The sequence below is a fragment of the Cygnus olor genome, chromosome 3, assembly GCF_009769625.2.
Source record: "Cygnus olor isolate bCygOlo1 chromosome 3, bCygOlo1.pri.v2, whole genome shotgun sequence".
In the NCBI taxonomy this organism is placed as follows: domain Eukaryota; kingdom Metazoa; phylum Chordata; class Aves; order Anseriformes; family Anatidae; genus Cygnus; species Cygnus olor.
The window spans coordinates 57,864,981-57,892,102 of NC_049171.1; the positions used below are offsets into that span (position 1 = coordinate 57,864,981).

The window sequence follows — 27,122 nt, forward strand, 5'->3', positions numbered from 1 at the left end:
TCTGAAAATCTTTTTACCCTTCTTTTTACCCTCCAAATACTTTAAGTAGCCCTCTTATTGAGCAAACTATGCCTGCAAGGCTGCAAAGGAAACCCAAAATAAAAACAGAGATATCTGCACATTTCTCAAAGAAGGATAGTTTTTTCCATTTAAGTTTTAAGTGGAAGAGAGAAGGAAGAAGAAAAGTCATAGCAGCACCTGTTATACTGCCTGTTAAACCCATCAGCAGGGCAAAATGTGGTATGAACATGGACATCAGCAGAGTTAACAGGAGAAATGAGCCTCTTAGACCCAGAGCAAACAGTGGAGAACTGTAATTGGAATAGTTACCTCTAGAAATACAAGCATACACAATTTCTGTGGCTGCAAAAAAGGGCAAAGGGTAAGAAAGAAGAGCCTTGGTTAAAAGACACAAATTCACTAGGGTTTGAAGAAATGATGGCAGGTTGTCAGTAATAACTTCCTTTGTCTCCTCACCCCAGGTTAAGAATGCAGTCAGGGCAAAAGTTGTTTTCAAGACACAAGCCAAAAAATGAGTCCAATTCAGCATGCACCTAAATTCCCCTGGTTTTTTCATGTTACCTTCAAGAGTGGGAAGAAATATTTGTGAAGTGTAACTGAAAACGATCACCCCTATAGAAACCAAGAAGTCCTCAAACTCAATGGAGAGTTTGAATTTTGCCCAGGACCACTGATGTATTTGTGTGAGACAGTAAGTCATCACTACAAAGATAATAATGAAATGAACCAAGGAGCAAAGCTGGCTGAGTCTGGAAACAATTTTGAGAGTCTTGATAAATACACAAGGCAGCAATGTAATAAATGCAATTACAGACCAAGTTTTCTCAGTCATTGGTACATACGGAAAACTGTGTGACAGCAAGTTCCCACTAACAACCAGATACAAAATACATGTCATGATCAGTTCCATAACTTGGGTCACATTGACAACTATACCACCTAAGTTGGGAGATAGCTTTCTGCAGCAGGCATTTGCAATGTCTTCATATGTGTCTCTCACTCTTATGAGCTGCCCATCTTCATTTTCTTCATACAGGCAAGTGATTAGAATTTTGCCTGTATAACAGCATAATGCTGCAGCCAAGACAATAAGAAACAGGCCACTGTATCCACTGTGGAGAATAGCATACGGCAATCCTAAGACGAAAATTCCCTGAAGAGGAAAAGAGAAAGAAAAGATAACACAACATCCCCGAGGCAAAATGTTTACTAGAATCCACACTCCCAAGCCTGCCCTTCATTGAGCATTGCTTTCTCTGAACTGCAAGGTGGAAGTACTGCTACATTCGGCTAAGTAAGCAACAATCATGAGAAATGTTTTTATTTATGATAAATTAAATTATTAGCAAAAATAACTGTTCCTACTGACACACATGTAATGATAAGCTAGGAAAAAGAGTGGGTGAATGATAGAGTCAGGTTCTTAGTTAATAATTAATGCTGATGTGATTAGAAGCACATTTTAGAAGGTTCAGGGGCATTTACTCAGTCAACATGCATATTAATGAAGCAGGTTCAATAACAGTAAAATTAAGCAGCTGTACCATCATCATCTCCACAACTTCCATTTAAAATAAAAATAACACTGTAGATAGATCCAGTAAGGACAATTCTCTTCAGTGTAAAAATTGTTAACACACCTCTGGAAAGAAAAGTGCATTAGAGTGACATCAGAGTTTGCTTGTGTTTCCTCTGTGGCTTCTGTATGCCTCATGCAGCCCATGCTCTTGTTAAGTCCACTACTAAAGCAATTATCAAAGCTGAGATTTTAGAAGATGTAAACTTATTTAGCTGTTTAAAATGTGTGAAACATGTAGACATACTTTAAACAGTTTCTGAAAGGAACAGAATTATATTTTTTTTATCTAGTAAAAAATGTGGCACTTTACTTTCAGAGAACAGTGTGTGTATTTCTTTGTCTTTTTCTCTATATTTTGTCTCTTCCTTCTTTATACTTAAGGACAAATTGCACTTTTATGTGTTTTAATTTCTAACAGCATAAACTCAACAAAACCCTTGAACTATAGCTATTCATAAAAAGATCTAGTTTACGAAAGAAGCTTTTGTGGCATCTCTTTTTTTCAAAGCTGAAACTAAGCAATGCACATTAGTCATATTGGTTAGGAGTTTTTTTTTTGTTGTTGTTGTTCTTGATGACTGAAGAAAGGTAGGGAGGAAACAAAGTATAGTTAACTAGTTCTGCAGAATTTTTTACTTCAGTATTTCTTACAGCAATGATGATATGATGAAATAAGAGCATTCATGCTCATTCATGGTCACCACTTTAGCCTGATAGGACTTGATTTGGACCAACCCCATCTTAATTTTATTTCTGAGTAAACATGAGCAACTCCATTCTGCCCTGCTAAACCTGTGAACCCCCAACAGGAAGAGGCCTCCTTTGTACGGACTGTAAGCCATCAAGATGGCCACTTGGTGGCTCACAAACCGGTAGGATCTTCTTGGAGTGCTAAATTTCATTTCAGTATTAGCCGGCGGAATTCATTGCTACCCTCTGTTTTAAATGAAATCCTTGCTACTACATACTAACCACCAGTGGCTTTCTGAATGTCACTTGTTACTGGGTTACTAATCTAACCTGCTAGTCATGGCTCCTTTCACAGTGAATTGGAATCCCTCCAAAGGAGGGTGACATGCATCAATCTCGTTGATGGGACAAATTCTGTCCTTTGGACATATACCTCTAGGCAGAGGAGGAGGTCTGTTGTGTACAGTTACACTGTGTGCCTGGGTTTACTGGCTCAGAGACTTGCATTTTGCTCCCCACGAAAAATGGTGGACTCTCCCACTCTCCTTGAGGGGAGCGACACATTTCTGCTCTCTCACTACCTGAGTGAGTAGTGCCGCTGATTGCTTACAGGAGCCAAGGCAGAAGAGGTGAGTTTAACTGTCTAAACCTTAATTTTGGACTTTTTCAGTCACAATCTTTGACACAAGACCATGTGGAGACAAGTGTTTCAGGCATGTTTCTGTCTTTGGTGTTTTCTGTCAACTGACTCAGGCTCTGTAGCCAGCATGTTACTGTCTGTGAAGGCAGCCTAGGAGCTCAGCTCTGCTGCAACTTGTCAAGAAGGTGGGTGCTTGCCTCAGCTTCACAAGGTTTATACCTTGCATCCCAGTTCTACATGGTACAAGCACTCGCAGGCCCGTTCCTATACAGAGGACTCTAAAGAGGGACAATTTTTCAGACACTGAATAATCATAAAAGTGTATAAAGTATTTCTCCTTTTCTTCCAGCCATGAGATAGCACTCCTTTTCCGGCCCACTGTGAGCCTGTATCATGAACCAGAGAGGAAAAATTAGAGGCCCTTGAATCAGATAACTACTTTTTCTTTAAGTCAACGAGAGTGTCCATCATATGAACCAGCACTGCCAATCTCACCAGGCTTCACTCTAGATACAAATATCTTCAGCATTCACCTGAATTAGAGCTAGAAGTAACATATTAAATGCACATCAGTGCATCTTGATTAAAAGGTCTATGCCTTTGTGCACTGTAACAGAGGTACTTCGGTTATTACTGATATAATAATACAGTTATTGACTAGATATCTTTTGGGGTTGTTTTTAAGACTTCATATGCAGCAGTGTCTTTGTATAAGTCACAGGTGCCATCTTTTGTATATAAACTTCACTGAAGTATTCAAAATTTTACCATTTCTGCCATCTAATAATCTACTTTCTTAAAAATACTAGATATCTGTCTGTATCTGGATTGCAGGTAGCACATGTGTAACAGTAACTTTTGTTATCATGCCATTTTTAATCCTGGCTTTCACTGACTGGCAAGTTAGATAGTTGCCTAACGTATACAATGTGTTTCCTTTCCTATGAAAACAATCCGTGGAAAAGGAATTTACATAACAGATTGAGTTTAAAAGAATCATAAATAAACCAAGTCTGTGAAAAAGTCAGGAAGATAAAAGCCACAGTCATCTTCCATATTAACATAAGAACAATGATGTTTTCTCAGTTTCTTGCAACTTGTAGCAAGCTTATCTCATTTGTTCCACACTCACAGCATCATTATTTTGCCCCTTCACCTGCATTTGGGAGTTCAAAGACTATCTGCTGACCTGAAGGGTGACTGTATAATTAAAATGCAGGTAAGTGTCAGCACAGGCCTTACCCACACAAAGGCTTTTCCCCTGCTGAATTTAGTCCATTAACGTTTATATGACTAGCCTCAAACTAAACTAAAGCATAAGTCTTTCAGAGACGTTATCACATTTGACAGCATTTAGTCCTCCCCACAGGTGTCTGCTTTTCCTAGCTTAATTGTTAGTTTAATCAGAGTATAACATAATTCTAACCTCTTAACATCGCTTTTCTGTTTGTTTATATCAAATTTTCATTTGGTACCTAACACACACCACAGGATGAAAAAGTTTTTTTTTTTTTTCAACTTTTTAATTCAGACCTTATTAAACAAATCCAGTTTTGTGCTATATACATTCTTCTTAAAATTACATAACAGTGATTGCCAATTTCAAGTCACATACAATGAGCTTAGAATTTCTAAACTGACCATTTCTACAGAAACTGTAAGTTTTCCTTCCAGGTGATGTCTTCAACATGACTTTTCCAGAATTTTCAATCAATTCCTGGTGAGATCTGTATAAGGGATTTACTATTTCTGTGTCCTTCAGCTTTCAGTTAATAAAGGAAAGCAAACATTGTGGACATAACTGGTTTTGCTTTTTTGGGGGGGATGCAGAGCCTGGTTAGAGAGAAATGGGAGAACTCTGAACATACCAATGTACTAAGTATGTATGAGGTGAAATGACACATTGTTTGTCATGTCTTGCCAATGATGTTTTTTAAATTAAAAAAAAAAAAAAGTTAAAATAAAATAAAATAAGAAAAAGGTAAGGTTTCTTGTACCAGCACATTGTTATATTTCTACAAAATAGTCAGAAAATGTTAGTGATGGCAATGAGAGCTGAAAGAATGAAAGACTCTTTTTCAGAGTTCAAAACCCATTTTGGATTTCATAGAATCATAGAATATCCCAAGTTGGAAGGGACCCATAAGGATCATCAAGTCCAACTCCTGGCACCGCACAGGTCTACCAAAAGTTCAGGCCATGTGACTAAGTGCACACTCCAAACGCTTCTTAAATTCAGACAGGCTTGGTGCAGTGACTACTTCACTAGGGAACCTGTTCCAGTGTGCAACCACCCTCTCAGTGAAGAACCTCTTCCTGATATCCAGCCTGAACCTCCCCTGTTGCAGCTTGACACCATTCCCGCGGGTCCTATTGCTGGCCACTAAAGAGAATAGGTCAGCGCCTGCCCCTCCACTCCCTCTCGTGAGGAAGTTGTAGACTGCGATGAGGTCTCCCCTCAGCCTCCTCTTCTCCAGGCTGAACAGGCCCAGTGACCTCAGCCGCTCCTCATATGTCTTCCCCTCTAGGCCCTTCACCATCTTCGTTGCCCTCCTCTGGACACTCTCCAACAGTTTCACGTCCTTTTTGTACTGTGGTGCCCAGAACTGCACACAGTACTCGAGGTGAGGCCGCACCAGCACAGAGTGGAGCGGGACAATCACTTCCCTCAACCGACTAGCAATGCTGTGCTTGATGCACCCCAGGATACGGTTGGCCCTCCTGACAGGAGATTTGATCTTCTGTTCTTACTTTTCCAAAAGCAATACTTTCTGTTAGGACCATTTCCTGCATGTCAACATGTGTAAATAGTTTCAAAGAAAAAGATACCTTTAATAAGCACATATTTTGCTGTCACTGTAATAAAACAGCACAGGCACTGGGCTGTGTTCTCTGGTTTAAAGCTGTTTGGCAGCCTGCGAGTATTGCTTGAAGTGACTTATCTGCTGAAAATTCCTCCTCCATAGAGAAATTCTTTCATGGTGTAGTGTTGCTGAAGGTGGCTTTTCTGCACCTCTCATGATGAGTGATTGTACGGAGAATGGGGACAGTCTGTGTCAGCATTTCACTGATTCTCTGCCACTGGAATAAGGACACAGGTAATTCCTACACCATCTGCCAGTTCTTGTTTGGTCCAGCCTGTCCACAGCACTTGTTCATATTGACTCTTCTGATGCCATCTTCTTGTGTCCAAATTATGTCACAGACAGCCTCACCTGTGAGGCATCAATTAAAAATGAGCAGCAAAAGGAACAGTTTCTTAAATTGCCTCCCAGAGCTGAGTTTTAGTGTTTGTATGGGAAGTGTACCACCCTGAGTGGTTTTATTTTCACCTATTCTAGTGCGAAGCCAAATAGGTTAACTCTAAATATGCTCTTTTAAGGCGACATGTTTATAAAATAGAATAGCTCAGAGAAAAGTTGTTCACATAGTTGATTAGAACGGTGAAGGAGAAAGACCCAGTGGGGTGAGCCTTCCTTGGCCCTTGTCTTCTAAGACACTTATTTACCCTAAAATGAGCATGGAAGTGGAGTGGGTACTGGTGTGCATTGCCAATTAGTGAATACGTGTGCCTGGATGGAGGTCCCCATCAAACATCTGGAGTAGACTTAGCCGTAGGTATCTCACTCTAGAAAGAAGGAAGGACTGGGGGATGAACAACTGATCAGCCTTCAAAAGAAATGGCAAGGACAAGAGTGGAAAGGGCATGCAAGGAAAGGTCAGCCACAGCTAGAAGCTATTAGCCTCGTTAGAATATCCCCAAGAGGAAGCACCAGAAATTATTGATCCACCAACAATAAAAAACAAGCATGTCAGCATTTCAAAATTACATCTGCACATTAAAATGTTTCTGCATTTGTTGATGGCTTGATTTGAACTACATGGTAGTGTTTTCCCCACCACGAAGACTGGCTGCTTGTTTAAAAAGCCCAGATATCTGGATTTGCATAGAATGCAAAAAGTGGGCCATTTACTGTGCTGGCCTTTCAACACTAGTTCGTCTAGGACAAGCACCTCCCCAGGTAATAATATGTGTTTAGAAAAATGTATAAACGAGCACAGTTAAGAACCCTGAGAAAATATCAAAATTTCTTGATGTTCAATTTTAAGACATTTTTAATCCCAAGTAAAAGCTTCATTTTAAAGGCTGTTCTGACCTGAAATATGACACTTTTAAAAACAAAGCAGATTGAAAGGTAATTAAAAAGTAATGAAGATTGAATTGTGGTCAGAGTTAAGACATGCCAAAAGACAATTAAATAAAATGGAATAAAAAGTGATGCTACAAAGAAAGAGAGAAAAAGATTTCACCCTAAGACTTAATCAGATAGAAAAAATAAATTAAGAAATGAAGACAAATTTAACTGAAAATAATTCAGTTAGTACAGCTCTGCTATATGCAGAACACATGCTAATACGCCAGACTGCTGAATTAGCTCTGATTGCCTTTCTCACCATCTGCAGTTACTCCACTGGAACAGTTCATTTAAGCCTAACTGTATTCCCAACTATGTATTTGATTCCCTGCATGAATTTGGCACAGAAACTACACAGGAAATCCTCCTTCGCATATCTTCTTGGAAAAGTAAGGAGATAAATTCAGGAAGCACTCATTTTCATTTAAAATAAATTATTTTCCAGAACTGATGCAAACCTATGTTGCTGTGGTATTTATATGAACATAAAACTTTATTAACTCTAAACTCAAAAACAGAAAACCCCTTAATCTCATGTTATGATAAGAGAGCTACTTGCTTGCAGATGTCCATGGTCTTTTTTCTGTCTCAGCCACCACTGTGATCAATGGCTATTTTGTATTTAGTCCAGATCACTGTTGATTACATTGAATAATTCTGGACCACATACCAATTAGGTTCTACTAGATAACCTTCTAACCCTACCAGAAACTCATGCAGAACCAAGTTGCAGAACAGTTGAGGTTGGAAGGGACCCTTGGAGGTAACCTGTTTCCAACCCCGTGCTCAAGCAGGGGCACCTACCACAGGTTTCCCAGCACCATGTTCAGGCAGCTTTTGAGTATCTCCAAGGTAGGAGACTCCACAGCCTCTCTGGGCAACTTGTGCCAGTGCTCAACAACTTGCTTTGACAATAAATCTACATTGACAGTTACTTTTTTTAGGATCTGTCACCTAGGCAGTTGTTAATCTATTTAAGATGTATTTTATTGCTGCACTAATTGTTAAATCAGAATGTTGTGTATTAATGTGTCAAAATTCCTTTTGAAAGTCTAAATATATTATTTATATTTCACTGCCTATGTTACAATAAAAATTATATGAAGTGTACTTAATAAAGACTGTAAAGACTTTTTCTTCAAACCCATAGTGATTGACACTATTATATTCCTAGCTTTTTATTCTATATCAATTAAAACCCGCATTAACAATTACATTATTTTGCTCAGAATTGTTGATAGGTTTAACTAGTTAAAATTTATCTGGCTTTTAAAATAGTATTATGATTTCCATTGTCTTCTGAGAATTCTAAATATAATAGCTATTAAATATTATCAGACCAGATGAATCTTTAGCTAAGTCTCCCAAACGCAAACTTGCTGGGCATTTCAAAATATTAATAACATTTTAACATCCATTTTAAATGCTATCTGTGGTTATCTAATAGTTAGTTGTCCCTGTCTAAGCTAGTCATCAAAGCTGCCTCTATAAATTGTAGAAAAAAAAATTGTAGAAAAAAATAGGCACCTGAACTTATAACTCACCTATCTTAGGATAGATGGTTAGCAAAGCTGAAATTAATTTCCTGCCAGAGATGCCTATTTCTCTTGCTGGGCAACAAATGGACTGCAGACAAATAGCTTAGAAACTCTGAGAGTTAACTTCTAAATGTCCCATGTGGAATAGCGAGATTCCCATCCTGAAAATTTTCAAAATGGCCCACTATTATCCTGTGCTATGAGTACACCCTCCTGATTCCCTCCAAATAGAGACTAGGTACAGCTGCATTTTTTTAGAGTTCTGAACACATTTAGGTTTTCCCTCTACATATTTAGGAACATAGGAAATAGAAAATCATATCTAGGATATAGAAATTTGGTGTAGCAGAATTCAGTGTGAGATCAGTGAGCAAGAGGAAGGTGATCTTATAATACCAAATTATAAGATATATATATATTATAAGAAATTATATATCGCCGAGGCGATCAGCTCTGGGACAGACACATCCAGGGGGATCGTGGCAGGCAGGGCTTTTTTTCTGGCATCAAGGCCACTCGAGGCACCCGAGGGAGCTGCCAGGACCCGGCAGCCCTCGTGAGGGAGGCTGACGAGGTGTGGGCGCAGCCAGCAGCACCCCCGCCCCAGCGCAGGCAGGGCGAGTAGGCAGGGCGCCCTCACCGCTCTTCTCCAATGGTCTTTTCCAATGGTGGTTGTAACCCTCTCGTGAAGAGCCTGGCCATGGTATCCACCAGGCAGAAAACCATGGCTTCCGCCTCTCATGCAGACTCTCCAGCCACAGTTACCGATATGGCTACTCAGACAGAGGGCTCAGGGAAACACGCAGCCATCCAGGTCTTGGGCTGCAGGGTGTGCCCGAATCTTCTGTCGGTGTCCGACAGCAGCAGCGGTGGGTATGCCTGTGGGAGGTATGCCCAGGTTGAAGAACTGCTCAGCCTGCGCAGCTTTGGGAGGAGGTGAGCAGGCTGAGGAGCATCAGGGAAATTGACTGGTGGAAGCATACTCTACCCTCCCTGAGACAGACACACGAGCCAGCCACAACACAAGTAACAAAGGTTCCTCTATCCCACCAGGCAGCAGCTACACAGAAGACAAAAGTTCCCCCATCCCGCCAGGCTGTAGGAGGGGACCTAGGCCAAGGGGGGGAGTGGAAGCAGGTTTCTGCTTGGGGTGGTAGGTGAGCCCTCTCCCTGCCCACCTCACCTTCCCGACTACCCTTACGTAACAGGTATGAGGCTCTAGAACATGACAGTCAAAACATCGATGTAGACGAAAGCCCGTCCCAGTTGGAGGGGTTGCCTAAGGCAAGGCAACTTACCCTCCACATTGCTACATCTTCTGTCAAGAAAGAAAGAAGGGTTATCGTCATGGGGGACTCCCTTCTGAAAGGGACAGAGGGCCCAATATGCCGTCTGGACCCAACCCACAGGGAAGTCTGCTGCCTCCCTGGGGCTCGGGTAAGAGACATTGCTAGGAAAATCACTCACCTTGTACAGACCTCTGACTACTACCCGCTGCTGTTTTTTCAGGCTGGTAATGATGAAGTAGCAAGGAGAAGTCTGAGAGTGATCAAAAGGGACTTCAGGGCTTTTAGGGCCAACCATATCCTGGGGTGCATCAAGCACAGCATTGCTAGTCGGTTGAGGGAAGTGATTGTCCCGCTCCACTCTGTGCTGGTGCGGCCTCACCTCGAGTACTGTGTGCAGTTCTGGGCACCACAGTACAAAAAGGACGTGAAACTGTTGGAGAGTGTCCAGAGGAGGGCAACGAAGATGGTGAAGGGCCTAGAGGGGAAGACGTATGAGGAGCGGCTGAGGTCACTGGGCCTGTTCAGCCTGGAGAAGAGGAGGCTGAGGGGAGACCTCATCGCAGTCTACAACTTCCTCACGAGAGGGAGTGGAGGGGCAGGCGCTGACCTATTCTCTTTAGTGGCCAGCAATAGGACCCGCGGGAATGGTGTCAAGCTGCAACAGGGGAGGTTCAGGCTGGATATCAGGAAGAGGTTCTTCACTGAGAGGGTGGTTGCACACTGGAACAGGCTCCCTAGTGAAGTAGTCACTGCACCAAGCCTGTCTGAATTTAAGAAGCGTTTGGAGTGTGCACTTAGTCACATGGCCTGAACTTTTGGTAGACCTGTGCAGTGCCAGGAGTTGGACTTGATGATCCTTATGGATCCCTTCCAACTTGGGATATTCTATGATTCTATGAAATCCAAAATGGGTTTTGAACTCTGAAAAAGAGTCTTTCATTCTTTCAGCTCTCATTGCCATCACTAACATTTTCTGACTATTTTGTAGAAATATAACAATGTGCTGATACAAGATATTGGGATATTCTATGATTCTATGATTCTATGGTTCTAAATCTCTAAGTAGATTTAACTCACTCTCATATTCACATACCCATCAGCACTACTGTGTGTGTCCTAACGGCCTGGCTAGGATCACTTGTACACAACAAGGAGGTCAAGGGATGTCATCAGTCAAGGTCTTACTGTGTCTCTGGGGTTCATCTTGACTGGTGATGACAAAAAGATTTTAGCTTTGCCTTCTATATTCACTTGGAGCGTGTGCTGGTTCAGGTCCTTCACCTCATTCTTTTGTCTCACCTCTCAGAAGTATTAGTCAGAATTCCTGAATTTCACAGTACTTTGCCTTTCTTTATCTTCATGTTTTATACCTACTGTCTTCTTCTTCATTCCCTTGACACTTAGCTATAGGTCAGATTTTCTCTCTCTTCATTTGGTTAAATCACTTATATGAATATGATGCACTATGCAGTTAACACATACCAACACAAGAACAAAGTTCTGCTCTTTCTTCTGGTATTTTTACACAAACATATACAGTCACATAAAGATTCACACTTCTATTCATACTTAATTCATACCACTACTAGTATTTATGTTTCAAATTTCTATACTAAACCTATCTTTTTTTTTTTTTTTTTAATTCCTAAGAATTATTTTCTTATTGTCCTACTCCTTAGGGATGCATTTTTTCCCCTAGCACCTTTGGGTTACTGAATCTCTTTTCTGTACTTCATAATTTATAATTTACAACGATTACTCTCACCCTTCTTTTCTCCCTTTTGTTATATATGTGTATATTTTAAATTTTAATTGATACATTCACTTCACAACTGAAGTAGGAGGGGTTTAAACGCATAGGCGTGCTATTTCTTAATTGTGAGATGTGACTTCTGGACATCTCATAAATTCTTGTTAAACAACTTTCAAATTACTTTCACAATTTACTGTCTGTATTTTTTCTTTCTAATCAATTACCTCTCATAATTTTCTCCATGTTTTTAAAATTCACTCCTTTGAAGTACCTAGTATATATATATTACTGCCCTCTGTTTTCCTATAATGAATGTAATTAGATCCACTGATCTGTTCATCTATATTCAAGGTAATGAGGCTCAAAATAGAATTACCTTATGTTTGGTTCAATACCTTTTGTGTTAGATGATTATCATCTGTCATTTTTAGAAACTTTAATGATGTTTTACTACAGACTACATACAACCTCCAGCACAGGTCTTTAAAACCGAAGTCACCAAGAACAATACAATTTGTCTTTTTAGACAATAGCTGTAACACAAATAATCATCTCTCTAAAGTAGAGTGCCACCCTCGCTTCTTTTACCATTTTTTTTTTGTAAACATGTTTTATCTAATTATTTTAAAATTCCAATCACATAAATGTATTTGCAATATCAATTATATCCTATTTCTCCTCACTGGTAAGAATTTCCAGTTTCTCTAGCTGTTTACCCAGACTCCTGGCATGGGCCTACAGACACCAGGAAAATAATTCATCTGCTTTCCCTGTCACTTCATCATTTGTTCACAGCTTGGCTGAGTTAGAATTCAAAAATGCTATGAATTGTTCTGTGGAAAACTTCAAATATTGTCCATGGCCTGTATGACCCTAGCAGCTGATCCATCTCCTTTAATATCAGTGAAAAGTCTTCATTTATCTTCAGGGATGGTTGAATTAGACCCTAGCAATCTTGTTTTTCCTGATTTTTCTTATTCTTTCTCTCTGCCGATGCCAGCCTGCTTTAGCTGCAGGGAGGAAAGTGACTAAGGTGTTTATTTTGTGATTAATGCCTGCAATCACCTTATACACTGAGAGAAACTTCAGAAGTGTTGGTCTGTCAATCCTTCAGGTCCCATAAACAGATGCTAAGACAGATAGACTGCTCAGGAGATACTGTGGTAAGATATGCAGGTAAGGAAGTTGCAGTGTTTTTGTCTATTTAACTGACAGAGAAGCCACTGATTTTGTTCTCCTGTTAGTGGCCAGATTAGTTTTAAGAATCTCCTAAAGATTAGGAGAGGGAAGAGAGGAAAATAAATGTCTCAACAAATAAAAAATTTGATGCTATTGAGTGTGACAGCTGATCCCATTGGCTTTGCTATTGCTTTAAATATTTGTTCTAAAACTGAAATAATATGCTTGATGCTTAATTCTGGTTTGACGGAAAATGTTACTTTGCATAAATTCATAGCTGTCTGCAAGAATGCACTGAATCACACAAAGTAAATCTCCCAAGCAAATTACCTTTTAAGAAAATATATTATTTCCCTTGGTCTCAAAGGAGAAAGCAGGCTTTGGTAAAAGAATGAGGGCTTTTATTATGTATTATCAAGAGGAGAGGAAAAAGAGATGAAAAAATTAAGGCAGTCAAAACTAAGGTAAACTACTTTGAAAGTTAGTAGTGGTGAGCAGTGCGGACTCACTGGCTGCTGACCTATTTCTCCCATCATAGGTCGTTACTGACTCTCAGGTTTCCACCTGATGGAAGGCAGGTACTACAAACAACCAGTACATCAATGTGAAAGTGGAGCTCCTTGAACGCGTGGTTGAAATAGCTTGAGGGCAAGCAGAGAGGGGATTGTGGGAGTCTGGAAGCAAAGCAAAGCAGTGGAGAGATTAATAACTTTATTTGAGTGTGCACTGACATAATGAAAAGAAGAGTTAGAGTGCATAGAAAGTTCAAACTTAGGCTCCGAGAAAGCGTTTGGCTTGTTAGGAATTTTTCTTGAATGCTGCCTGTATGGGACAAGCAACAGTTCTTGTTACTTTTAAAAAGCAAGGATGCAGAGAACAGATCTTATGCACCTCTGAGAGGTGAAAAGGAAGGTAGTTTATGTCTTCTGAAAGGTGGCATAGGATTTACTGTGACTGCATGCAGAATAAAAGGTGACTGTATCGTCCCCTGGCTAACATTATCCTGTTTTTTCTTCTGCACGGACCCAACCACCAATTTTAGGTGGACTTTTACGCAAGCTATAATGACTCCCGGAGCTCAGCATATAAGGGGGGAAATTTGTCACTGCCTGGAGAGAATGCAGTTAATAGTTTGGGTGAAAAACGCAAATAGTCGTATACTACTATTTTTGGTGTCTGTGAAGCAGTAAACTGATATGGAGAACCATAGTGTATTCCTTCTGAATACATGAGAAAAGATACTGCCTTATAACTAGGCTGCATGTAGACAACAAATCTCTGATGCTTTTCCTCTCTTAACCTCAGTTAAACTTCGGTGGCACCCTGAGGCTTCTGTCTTCAGGATAAAAAAAAAAAAAACAGCAATGGATTTTACTTCTGAAGTTTCATCATGAGCAGATATAGATAAAGTTGATATTGCAAATGAATTCCTATAGTGGAGGTTTCTCTATCCTATAATGGCTTAAAAGATCACATCATTCTTAAAATTCAACAAAGGTGAATATTTTGATGAATTTTGAATAGATTAGACAAAAATCCTCTAATTTGTATAGTTTATAATAAAGAGAAAAACTAAAAATCAGAAAAGAAATGTGACTGACTTTTCTAGCATCCTCTGAGTAATCAGTATAAAAGTTAATTTATTTTTTGTTCTTTTCCCCTAACTAAATTTATTTTCTTGTATTCAAATATTTAGACAAAATACCAATTTATTTGCAAGGTGAGATTCATGAATTTTAGGTGAAAACTCGGTGCCTGACTAAAGTTACTAAAGTGACTACTTTTTTACTATCTTTACCAAAGGAAATGGTCACTTCTTAACATCTATGAATCTGAGTTATCTCACCCAACTTTTTCTGTCTAAAACAGCCATTCGATGAATGAATACACACAGAAACAGGAAAAAAAACATACATGACAAATCTACCTTCTTTTGATGCATGTTTAATTAGGAATGGGATTCCTAACTTCACCTACATAAATACAGCAAAAAATACAACTAATCTGCTAGCTCTGGAGAGAGTGGATAGAAATAAGCATCACCAAAGGGCTATTTATTCCAACAGTGTAGGGCACTTATTTTAGAGTGTCTATAGACACCAGAGGTGTCTATCTTTCTATATCATCTATAGAGTAAGATGGGTTCCATTGTGAAGGCCATGAGACTTTGAGGTGCCTGGAAAGAGCAAAGGAAGAGCTGGAAAGCCTGGGAACATGACTGCACCAGGGGAGCCAGGAACAGGGGGAAGAAGGTGTGTCTAGGCAACACACGAGGTAGCAACAAGGGGTAGGAGAATATGATAGGCAAGAAGCTGTGCAGAAAAATGACTGGATAGGAGAAATACGTAGCTGCAGGCATAAGACAGGAATCAGTAGAAGGCTAGAGGGAAAGTATGAATTATGCAGACAATTATCCTTTCTGATTAGGAAAGGAATCCTTCAGGGGTGGAATGGCAGCTCCTCACAATTTAGGAAATAGCAGAGTCTCTGAAATCCATTCCAAGCAGCAGAGGGAAGCCTACGGTTTCGTGCAGGTATTTTATTTTTAACTTGAGATGACAACAATGAAAAGTACAAAAGGAAAAGCACTGAGAGCAGCTGGCTTCCCAGCAAAAGTGAAAAAAGTCAGCAGGCAAGCAAAAGCAACAAGAGCAGAAGTGGAGAACTCATTTTAAACTCCAGATCCCAATTAAAGCTCAGAAGATTTTTAAGTCCCTTAAGGGAAGGTGGCTGGGGATATGACATTTGGAGTTGAAGACATGATGCAGAAAAAGAGACAAGAGAATTGCTTTAAAATATGGTGAGATAGAATAGACCTCAGTGTCAACTCCTAAATATGATACAAACAGCTAAATGAGGGAATTAGCAGTCATTATATATGTATGAAAGATAAAACTCTTGCATCATATAATTCTTGTACCCATCGCTGCAATTCTTTAAGCTTCTATGGGACTATTCATTATTTCTGAAATACCTGGGTTTATTTTGAAATAATCAAGCTAGAATTATTTTTAAAACTGAAAAACAACAAAAAATATGTCTGTTTATGAGGGAGGAACTGGCCTGAATCAATATGTATCTTGAGGGGAAAGCTGAGCAATGAAAAATAACTATCATGAATGGAAATACCCATGTACAGTAGCTGAAGCTACTGTTGCTAGTGATATCATAAAGCAACCAAAAATGCTTGCTCTAGGGACCTACAAACCATAATCTGTTGGTGCTGTTATTTGTCTCAATTCAAGAAATGGACTGAGAGAAAATGAAACGGATAGCAGAGTATGTGTGTATAAGCTGAAGTGAATGTTTCCTCTCTTTGACTCATGTTTACATTTTTGAGAAGTAAATATTATTATTTTTTTTTGGTTAGCTATTTAGTGAACACAGTATTGTACATATGGCAAAACTAGTGCCACTGGCCAAGAATACAGAGAAACATTTCCATCCAAGATACATGGTGTGTGTGGGGAGAAGAGGGAGAATAGATGCAAATGGAAGTCAGTATCTTTTACTTAGCTTTAGGGGCAAAATGTTTTATACAGCTAACAATGCTAAAACTAGAGTACAATATATCATCTTTTGTACTGTGTGTAATCAGTATTTAGGGCTTTTTATTTTCTCAAATAGCTCCATTAGCTCATTCAGACAGAGCTTGTACCATTTCAGTGAATCTCCTGCTGTCAGGAATTATACACACTGAGGTAAATTGTAGATTAACCACCTATGGATTGTGTGGAAGAAGCTTTGCCATTTGGAATGTCAGCTACAAAAGCTATTTCTGATTCTGTCAGTACATTAAAATAATATTATAATAATTCAGATGTCCTTTACTTTTACCATTAAATTCTCATACACTATAGATTTTGAGATTGTCTTAACCTTTATACTTTGATGAACCCTAAAGCTCACCCTTTCCTTATGTAAAAAAATGAACACTCTGCTGAAAATTTGCTAATCAAAATGAAGGAAGTTTATATAAAACAGGAAAGGACTTATATCTGGCAAAATATTTGACCTTTTGCCACCCATCACCATGTTCTTGCTGTCTTAGGAGGAATGTTATCTAGGGAGGAGTTATGTGTAAACGCTCTTCATTACAGCAAATGAAGTTACACATCTCATAGGTTCAAGAAGTCAGGTAGTAAGAAGATCTTTAAGAAAAATATTTTCCATCAGTGATAGGTGGGCATTGATACATGCTAGAACCTGTAAAAAGGCACAAGTGAGTGTGAATTGAAAATATTATGCCATCTGTTTGCGTTCATATGGTAAAAAATACACTCAGGGGCTGATAAGATCAAAAAGCATGGTAGGTTGATTTGATTTTAGTGTAAAGGAAAAGTACCTCAGCTACTCCCTTCACCTGAGGGAGACAGAGATCCTTCTGAAACAAATCTTGGTTCGTTGGGTTCTTCTTTGGAATAAAAGAATCATTGCTTTCAAACAGCTGACAGTTCTTGATTTTGTTTGGTTACATTTACTATTTCAAAAGGTATATATATTTATATATATATATATAATATATATAATATATATATAAATATATATATTTCAAAAAAGGTATAACTTTTGTAGTACTACTATACATTTATCTATAATACCATGGTTCTGTCATTCTCTTGCTTGACCATCTGCATTTTTAAGATGGAACACTGTGGTGGTTTTACTCGGGTGGGCAACTGAGCTGAACCACAGCCACTCTCTCACACCCTCTCCTCAAAGGGAGGGGGGAGAAAATACGATGCAAAGGGCTCAAGGGTTGCGATAAGGACAGGGAGATCGCTCAACAATTATTGTGATGGGCAAAATAGACTTAGAGTAGGGAGATAGTAAGATTTATTGCCTATTACTGACAAGCTAGAGAAGTGAGAAACAAAGGAAAAAAAAAAACATAAACGCCTTCCCCCCATCCACCTTCTTCCATCTGCCCCCCCCCCGAGCGGCGCAGGGGAACTGGGGAATGGGTGCTGCGGTCAGTCCCTGACGCTTCGTTCCCGCCGCTCCCTCACGGTCACTCTCTGCCCCTGCTCCACGCGGGGTCCCTCCCACGGGATGCCGTCCTTCCCGAACTGAGCCTGACGGGGCTGCCCACAGGCAGCAGTTCTTCGAGAACTGCTCCCACATGGCTCCGTACCATGGGGTCCATCCCCCAGGAGCAAACTGCTCCAGCACGGGTCCCCCACGGGTGGGCGGCAGCTCCCCCCAGCCCCCCTGCTCCTGCGGGGGCTCTCCATGGACCGCAGCCTCCTCCAGGCCACATCCACCTGCTCCCCCGGGGGCTCCTCCACGGGCTGCAGCGTGGAGATCTGCTCCATGTGGGACCCATGGGCTGCAGGGGGACAGCCTGCTCCACCAGGGGCCTCTCCACAGGCCGCAGGGGACTTCTGCTCTGGAGCCTGGAGCAACTCTCCCCCTCCTTCTGCCCTGACCTTTGGGGTCTGCAAGGCTGTTTCTCACTCCTCTCTCTCTCTCTTCCAGCTGCTGTTCCCCAGCAGTTTTTATTTTTCCTTTCTTAAATATGCTCTCACAGAGGCACAAACAACAACCACTTACTGGCTCGGCTCTGGCCAGCGGTGGGGCCCGTATTTAACGAGGGGCAGCTTCTGGATTCTTCTCACAGAAGCCACCCCTGTGTCCCCCGGTACCAAAACCTTGCCACACAAATCCACTACAAACACACATTTTAAAGGCAGGATATTTTAAAGGTACTTTAATCACATTAGTCTGCTGATTTATTTTGTATTCAGCCCCTACAATAGACCTCAACAGCAAGGAGAATCCATTCTATGTATTAAAAAAAATAAATAAATAAAAAAAGGAAATAAAAGGAGAAAAAAAAGAGAGGAAATCGGACCAAATGCCAGACTGATTTATCATAGGCCACATTTAAGCAATTATTATTTTGTAAAGAGTCTCTATAAAATAGAAGATGTTTCGGGACTTACTTTGAAAATTTTTTTCATTATTGGAACACCTGGAAGCCCTTGATCAGAATCCCATTGTGCAAGACACTGTGCAAACAGACTGCAAAAAGATGGTCTCTTCTCCAAAGAATTTAAAATCTAAGGGTGAGATAACAGGAAACAAATGCAGACAAACAGTGGAGTCAAGGAAAGCATGAGTCAATACCAGAAGCTGTGAGTCAAGAGCATAAGTGGTAGTTTCACTATAGCTTGTAACTGTGAAGTTTTCAGCAAAATGATATTTATATGCAGCTTAGAGGAGTGCAAATAAATATCTTCATATATATATATATATATATATAATGCTTGTTTAAATATTTAAAAAATCGACAATGGCAATTTTAACCGGAAGAGCAGAAATCAGAGTCAATAGATGCAGAAAGCTAAATAATAGATTGTTAAAGAAAAGATGTGTAAGCTTATGTTTGATTCAATGTTTGAAGATGTGCTTGCAAAGAGCTGTGAAGAGATAGTTGATACATGGAGTATGCTTTTCCGTATAAAAAAGTAGATTTATGTAACGTGTGTTCTTGTTCTTATCTCCTATCACTGCAAGCAAAAGCTTTTTTAGGCATTAAGACTCCCAGAACAGGCTATCTCCTGGGAGGCTTGAAGGTTTCCTAATGATGAAAGGAAAGAAAAAGAGGTCTGTGGGGAGACAATGTTCAGGTTTCTGAAGTGCTACTCACACATACCATTTATTCTATATATGTCATGGGAGAAATACACACTGACACACCTTTTTTTTTTTGCAAATATATGTAAATGTACATGTAAATCACACCTCTGACACTTGGCAGGTTGTCTACTGAGCTCTAGCAACATCATTGCTAGTAGTTGGCCTTTGAAGACTGTCAAAATTTAAAGTTCTCTGGTGGATATGTGCTTTCATTTCATTCATGTAACTGTACTTAAGCTGACTGAGATATAAAATAGCAGAAATACTGATGTCCCTGCCAAGGGTGTCTGCCGGCAAGCTAAATTTGGCAGCATGCCAAAGCAACTAGCAAATTCCAATTAAAACCTTGTGTTATTGTTGCCTGGAAAGCATGTCTGTAAGGACATGCAGCAGTTAGATCAATGCACCAGCAAGACCAATGTGCTTTACTACATGTATAGGGTTTCTGTGTCCAGGTGTAGGCAGCAGGCGGCCTCTGTTGGGAGGACAGTGCTGGACACAGCCAGCTCCAGCAACCCCACAGCGGGGCACAGCTGAGCCCATCGGCTGCAGGTGAGGCACCTCTGGAAAGTGTATTTTAGAAAGGGCAGAAAAGGCCATAGAGAGGAGGAAGGAGGGTTTGTAGAGGAGTCTGGAGTGAACAAGTTAAGCTGAGCATGGAAAAGGGAGGAGGAAGGGTGTTGCTTTAATGTTTGTCTTTTTGTTTCTGAGTATGAGATGCAGGAATGAAACGTCTATATATTCATTCGTAATAAAGTTAATTTTCCCCATGCTAACTCTGTTTTGCCCATGATGGTATATGGAGAGTGATCTCCCTGGTTTTACCTTGAGACATGAACTTTCTCACTCCTGCTCTCTTTTCTCCCTGCCACCCAGCTGAGGAGGAAGGGGGTGAGCGAGGAGCCGAGTGGGAGTTTTGCTATTAGCCAAGGCTAACCCATGCTGCTTTATGCTTACTTGCTAGGTCATTTGTCGTTTGATGTACACACAATTTTAACTCATACCAGCTACTTTATGTAGGAGAATTAGAGCCTTACACCTATAACATAACTGTTCCAAAAGATCAGCGCTAGTAGATTTTGCAGACAAAAATATTTTCACACTTAGGTGAAATGTGAACAATCAGCTAGTCTCTGCTTACAAGAAACGTGCATTTGCCAATTCCATAAGATTTTCTTGACCAGACTGTGACAAGCTGAACATAAAACCCAGGATAAGTATACTATGCATTGTAATAACTTAGCTACTACTTCTAAGAATGATTACCTGCAATACTGTGGCTCTGAAATTCAGACACTGAAACCTACAGATTTCATAAATACTAGCCAAGAAGAGCTTCAGCTAATGTTGTTGGAAATGATACACATTTGACACTGCTAAAAATCAGGTGTCAAATAAATATCTTGTTTGTTTATGTATAATTTGAGGTTTTAAATAGAATAATTCAGAATTATTTAAGCCTGACAGTGCTTCTGGCTACTGTTATCAAAAGCATGTAAAGTTGGTTATGTCACTAAAACTCAGGTAAAAATCAGCTAATGAGATTAAAGGTATCAGTTAAAAGCAAACATTTTAAAATACGTGTTTTATACCTAGTGAAATCAGGATATTCACACTTTAGGCTGAGTTTGCATGTTATATTTCAAGTGCATGTTGAGTACTATACTTTAGAATGTCTCCCTTTCATCTAAAATATATGCCGATTAACTTAAAACATATCAACGTCATAAATTATAGATCACTACAGATTAGTTATAGCCAAACTACCGAGGCTATTAGAGTCATTTATGAAGGGGGCAGAGGAAGGGTAAAAGAGAGACAGAGGCAGACCTCCTTTAACTCTCTTGCTACTCATCTATTAGGAAAGGAAATCTGGGGCCTGTGGTACAGGCAAGCATGATCTAAGGACTGCTTTAACTGGTAAAGATTTTTAATATGTCTTTTTGACATCTAGAAGACTGCAGGATTTGCAATACTTTGATTCATTGCTTCTGTAAGCCATGTTTCTGCGATGCTTTAAGAGCTAGTATGGTGCTTTCTGAACCAAAGCTCCATATGTTGGGGACTGTATGTCCAGGGAATAATTTGTCGAGTAGTTATGTTATACCACAGCTCCTACTTGCTGGCAAATCTGACACAAAGGGGCTATGGAAAACTGGCTTGCCACCCCTAACATTTCCATAATAGTTAAAGTAGAATATGCTGATGAAATCCATTCAACACTCCCTCCATCTGTTCATTGCCCAGATGATGTGACAAACAACATAAAATGCAAAGCCTACAAAACAGCAACTTAAATCCCATGAGAACAATCCAAGTATTTCTTCGTGGAACAAGGAAAAGTTTTAGATAAGCCACCTCTATATGTTTAGGAGTCCTGGCTTCATAACACTTTCAGTGTTTGCAGCTGACCAAGGGAAAAGAAGGCTGATATAGAGCATTCTCTAATGAAATTTATGTGAGTGGCAGTTAGTTAACTCAAAATCAGTCCACTGCACAGTGCTTATATGACATACTCACTTCTGTGAGGTAGATATAATTTCATTGTTGAAGTATAATATATTGTTGATAAAAAGCTTTTGTGAAAAAAGTAGGTTTGGGAATACAGAAAATATATATACAGTATGCAGTCTTCTCTGTGGTATCTGAACATGTGTACAAAACTAAAGAATTACACTAGTCTGAGCTGAATTTGAATATAAAACGTTATATGAATAAAAAGTTGAATATAAAAGGTTATATGAAGTAGCAACGTATGTCCAGAATTTTATTCTGCCTCCTTCCCTCCACCCCCCCAAAGAAAAAAAAAAAGATCCAAAGAGAAAACCAGTGCACAGACATTAGTTAGAATTTTCTTCCCTAAAACACATTTTATATCAACTGCATTCTATAGTGGTGACATTCAATCAAAGGAATAACACATTTGAGTTTAGATGGCTCGCACCAGGTTCTGAGATTTTTTGGGTCTCCAGTTTCAGCTATGTGGGTTTGTGGTTGCAAATACGTAAAATAAATAAATAAGTAAATAAAAATTGTCCAGTACTGCAGGTGCATTTTAGCTAAAACTGTATGAACTGCCATTTTTATATGCACCACATAAACATACAGTCTTGAAATTTTGCTTTGTGCTGTCACTTTTTGACTAGCTCCATTTAGAAACTTAAATTACTTGCTGTTCCTAGATTGGATATGAGCATCAGGCATCTCTCTAATTTTTAGTACCATCCCTTCATATGAAATACAGCAGTTTGTTTCCATCAGACATTTATAATTTAGTTCAGAGTATAACTTTAGCTTCAATGTATAATTCAAGGAAGCTACTGCTCTGGGCACCAGACAGGATTAACCCTTGTTCCCAAGTCTAGAAAATAAATACTGAAGATCAAATACTGCAGTTAAGATCTAAGTGGTTATTTAGTTAAATGTGACTAAATTATTTAAGGCTGAGGATGAGATTTGTATTGTGGTACGTCTAATGACATGATGGTGAAAACATTTAGCTTTCTAAATGCATAAGGATATACATATTTATATTTATATTTGTAAAATACTTAAACACACTCAGTAAAGCTTAATGGGAAGTGTGTTTAGGCACATTTAAAGGATGTTTGCCTGTATATCTTTGGGGACAGGTCTGTTAATTCTGCTTCTCAGTGTCACTGTGTTTTCCACTTAACTGTATGGGAGTTGTTGATAGTAAGCACTCTGAAGATTGAGTCTATATTAGGGAGATGAAGGCAGGTAACTGAAAAATAAATACAAACCATTTGATATTCTGAATTGAATCTTATAGAGTGACATAAAAAAAGATGAACCAGATTAGAACACAATTTGGAAATGTATCTATAATGGCACACCTTAATGGAAATGGAGATATACTTTTGTTTATGAAAACAGTGAATATTGAAATGCTGAGTCTTTTCTAAACTAATGTATGGCACACAGAATATAAATATAATGAGCATATTTATGATCGCTACTCTAATAATTAATTTATTATTATCGCAACTTTAAATAACTATAAATAATATTAATTGCATTATCATTATTTTAGAAGCCCACACAGTAGACAAGAATCTTGTCATGTAATTCTGATCATGGAACAAGAAAATGGCCTCTGCCATAGGTATTTCCAATGTTTATGTAATCTATTTCTTCAAGAGATGGCTACAGACAGAACTTGTGAAAAAGAAGTAGAGAGACAAAGACGTACAGCTTACAAGACCATTAATTCAGTCTGCCAACAGCTGTTGACAAGTTTTTTAAAAAGAACTTAATGAGAGAAAAAGAGCTCTAACATGGGTTTTGAAGGAAGATAATGCAGTATTCTTGTACCTGGTGGTTCATGGCAACTTGCACAGCCACCTCTTTGGATAATTATGATATGTTGCCCTTAGGTGATGGGAAAGAAGAAGAAAGATTGCTTCATCCTGAGGATCTAAGCAAAAGGTGCAGGGGAGTGGGACTGACAATCCAGAAACACACTAAAACCAGTTATAAAATATAAAATTAATTCTCTCTGTTAGGTATCGGATTCATTGAATCAAATGACAGATTCGGTATGATTTGATTCAACATCATATTTCATTGGATGTCGAGTGGAGAATCGTGTGCTTCTACTACAGGTACAAATACACACTTGCATTATATTGTATTTTAAAGATTGTAGAAGCATCATGATACTGAAAGTACTTTGGAGCTGCCTGGTAAAGTGGCTGAGTTTTTTGCACTGTTAAACTTGTTTGTGCTCCTGAGACCTAATAAGGCGAGATAGACTCACGATGGTGTAAATTACAGCCATGATGGTATGAACTTTGGTTCTGCTGAGAAACGTTGTACCATTAGAATTTAACTGCCTTCTTCTTGCTACTGTTGTTTTGCTTATATATCCAGCTCTACCATACAAGTTAGCACAATTTTTTTCAGCCTTTTACTGCTCTATAGAAACAAATACCACTTGCATCACTCTGACAGATGATGCTGTTCATTTTCCTTTTTGAATTAACTCAGCTTTATGGTCTCTGTCCTTACCCAGATTAACTGGATACAGATTTTCATTTGCTTGTGCGGTGTTGGAATATGAAGCATGTTTCCCTGGAAACTTTAAATGTCTGAAGCAATCATTTACATATACAATATTGTCATCAAAGCTGCACACTTTTTCAGTTGAAGTTAAAAACAAACAAACAAAAATCTCTACCTGTTTGTATGAAAATATTTGCATTTTAAACACTCTGAGAAAACCCTTATATTTAATTTTGGAGACCAAAGACTTAATTGTTCTTATAACAAATCTGGAAATAATTTCACTTGTAGACTAATTGCATTCACTGGAATAACTGTTCAAAGCTTCAGAATTCTGCTTAAGTATTTACCTCTAATTGCCATGCAAAACACTTCTGCCCTTTCCTCCGTGTAGGGCAAAAGCAACTGTCACTTTAGCATAGATTTACTTCACCAGTCAAGAATGTTTGGATTGTTTTAATCATTCAGATAACTCTGACATTCTCTTCAAAGCTATTCACAGAAATTTCTTCTAACTGTTATTTTTTACTGACAGATACCCATTCAATATTCTCTCCCCCTCTCCTGCCTTTCCCTTTTCCTTTCTCTGCTCTTTACCCTCTTTCCTAAGCCAAATGCCAAGGTATTGGGAAACAGGGAAAATGCATGCATGTGCACATACGTGCTCGCATATGCACACAGCTCCACAATGTGTCAGAAAATTTCGACAGCGCTTTCAACTTAACTGCAGCTCCAAGGCTTTGCCATCCTCAGTCTGCCTTAGAAGGAGAGCTCAGTATAGCAGCAGGCAAATATTCTTTTAATGCTAATTTCTAAAATATTTGACCAAATGAGATTGAATAGCAGTATGCAAAGCTCAAAATGCTGGAAGTTTTAACTAAGATCATAGTTACTGATCCGACTGGATTACCTAGCTCAAATTTATCCTGTTTTTAAATAGGCATCTGTATCATATAAGTCTATCTTTGAACTGGAAGCTACAATATTAATGATTAATAGTAATTATCTACATAAAGACATTCAGGAATTTTTAGGCACTTTGATGTATTACAGAGACATTATTAATTTTGTTTTTCAGAAGGGAAAACAATAGGTGAGAGAGAATGCAACTCTCCAAAAGGTCATGCAGTAAATATTGACAAAATTGACTTCCAGAATGAAATCTTGGCTTCGGTGTAATCAAAGGCAAAACTCACAGAGAAAATGATGGGCTCTCATCCCAGACTCCTGCCCTGACTAGATGCTACTGAGGGAGACTGAAGTTAAAAATTGTTACTAGAATACAGTTTGAGTATTTTAGGACTTTTATTCACAGCTGAACATTTTCTGAGTATGATATGCTACTTTGCCCTAGATGTTATTACATTGGCTCTCATATGGTGGTGCTCATGTTTGAAAATACAGCGGGGTTAGAAATATGTCCTTTTTTACTCCTTTGCAGAGCTGAGGGATAAACTGATACATAAACAAATGTTCATCAGCATTTGCACAGACATGTGTGTCATGGGAAGGATTATTTTTCTATAATTAGAATGCCATAAAAAGTGTTTAAGTAACAGCTACTGGGACTAGATGCGTCTGTGGGTACTGATTTCTTACCTTATCAGACACAAAGTTAGTCAAAATGATAGAATTATGTAAGAAAATGAATCATGAAAAGTGAGAAAAAGAATCTGAAATATTTAAAGCTAAATTTAAGGACTCAGAAAGATAGTTATATTCCACATGAAGTGCCAAGATCAAATACTTTCAGTCTTTCCAACTCAAATATTTTCTTTAACATTAAAAAGTATTATTACACTTACTGTGCTTCATGCTCCAATTCATATCTAGTAACTTACATATCAGTAATTTATATATCAGTAAATGTCTGACGTCAGTCTGACTCTTACTGTCCTCTTTTTAGTAGATATTTACCTCACATTTTATCAAACATCTCTGTCACTTAATTAAAATATACTTATTGAAGATAATTTCAGCACTTCCAAAACAGTTGTAATCGCCACCTTTTCATCTTCACCTAGTTTAAATAATTCTGAAACTTTAGTTGACATTTTTTTTTTCCTTTAGAACTGTATTTTTACAGTGTTAATCTTATGCAGAAAGGTTGAAATATTTTAGTAATACATTCATAGAAACCTTTTCGAATATTGCAGAGTGATGGTATGGTTAAGTAAAAGAAAGCAGGCTAAGTGATGACCAGTTTTTTAAATGATGGTTATAATGAGTGGGGTAGTAAGAGGTTACCTGAATGGCATTTGTTACATTCCATCCTGCTTCCCAGCTGGTGATCTGTCTGACCTGGGCGTGTAACAGGGGAGTTGGGGACTCATATCCTGGATCCTGGTGGCAAACGTCAAGCTCAAAGTTCAGGGGTCCATCTGATTCCTCTCTCTCCTCAATGTGAGCCCTGTTCAGTTCATCTCTTCTAGCAAAATTCACATTCTCTTCATCAGTTTCTAGGCAACTGTCCCATCTTACCATTCCCCAAAAGAAAGATGTTTTTTCCCTAAAGCAGTTGAAAAGAGATGAAAAAGTCTGCTCCAGGTGAGCCATCTTGAATACCAAAT

The 27,122-nt window shown here is 38.9% G+C and overlaps 1 protein-coding gene across 2 annotated transcripts; it reads right to left on the minus strand.

The window, feature by feature from the left end:
* LOC121068394 (vesicular inhibitory amino acid transporter-like) lies at window positions 1–27,122 on the minus strand. 2 transcript variants are annotated; one of them, XM_040553538.1, is made up of 2 exons: window positions 26,800–27,122; window positions 1–1,174 (listed from the first exon to the last, which is right to left on the minus strand). In XM_040553538.1, exons 1-2 carry the CDS (start codon window positions 27,106–27,108, stop codon window positions 26–28), a joined length of 1,458 nt encoding a protein of 485 aa, XP_040409472.1. In that variant the 5' UTR covers window positions 27,109–27,122; the 3' UTR covers window positions 1–25. The 2 variants fall into 2 exon arrangements, with proteins under 2 accessions (XP_040409472.1, XP_040409473.1); XM_040553539.1 differs by lacking the exon at window positions 26,800–27,122 and adding an exon at window positions 18,831–19,198.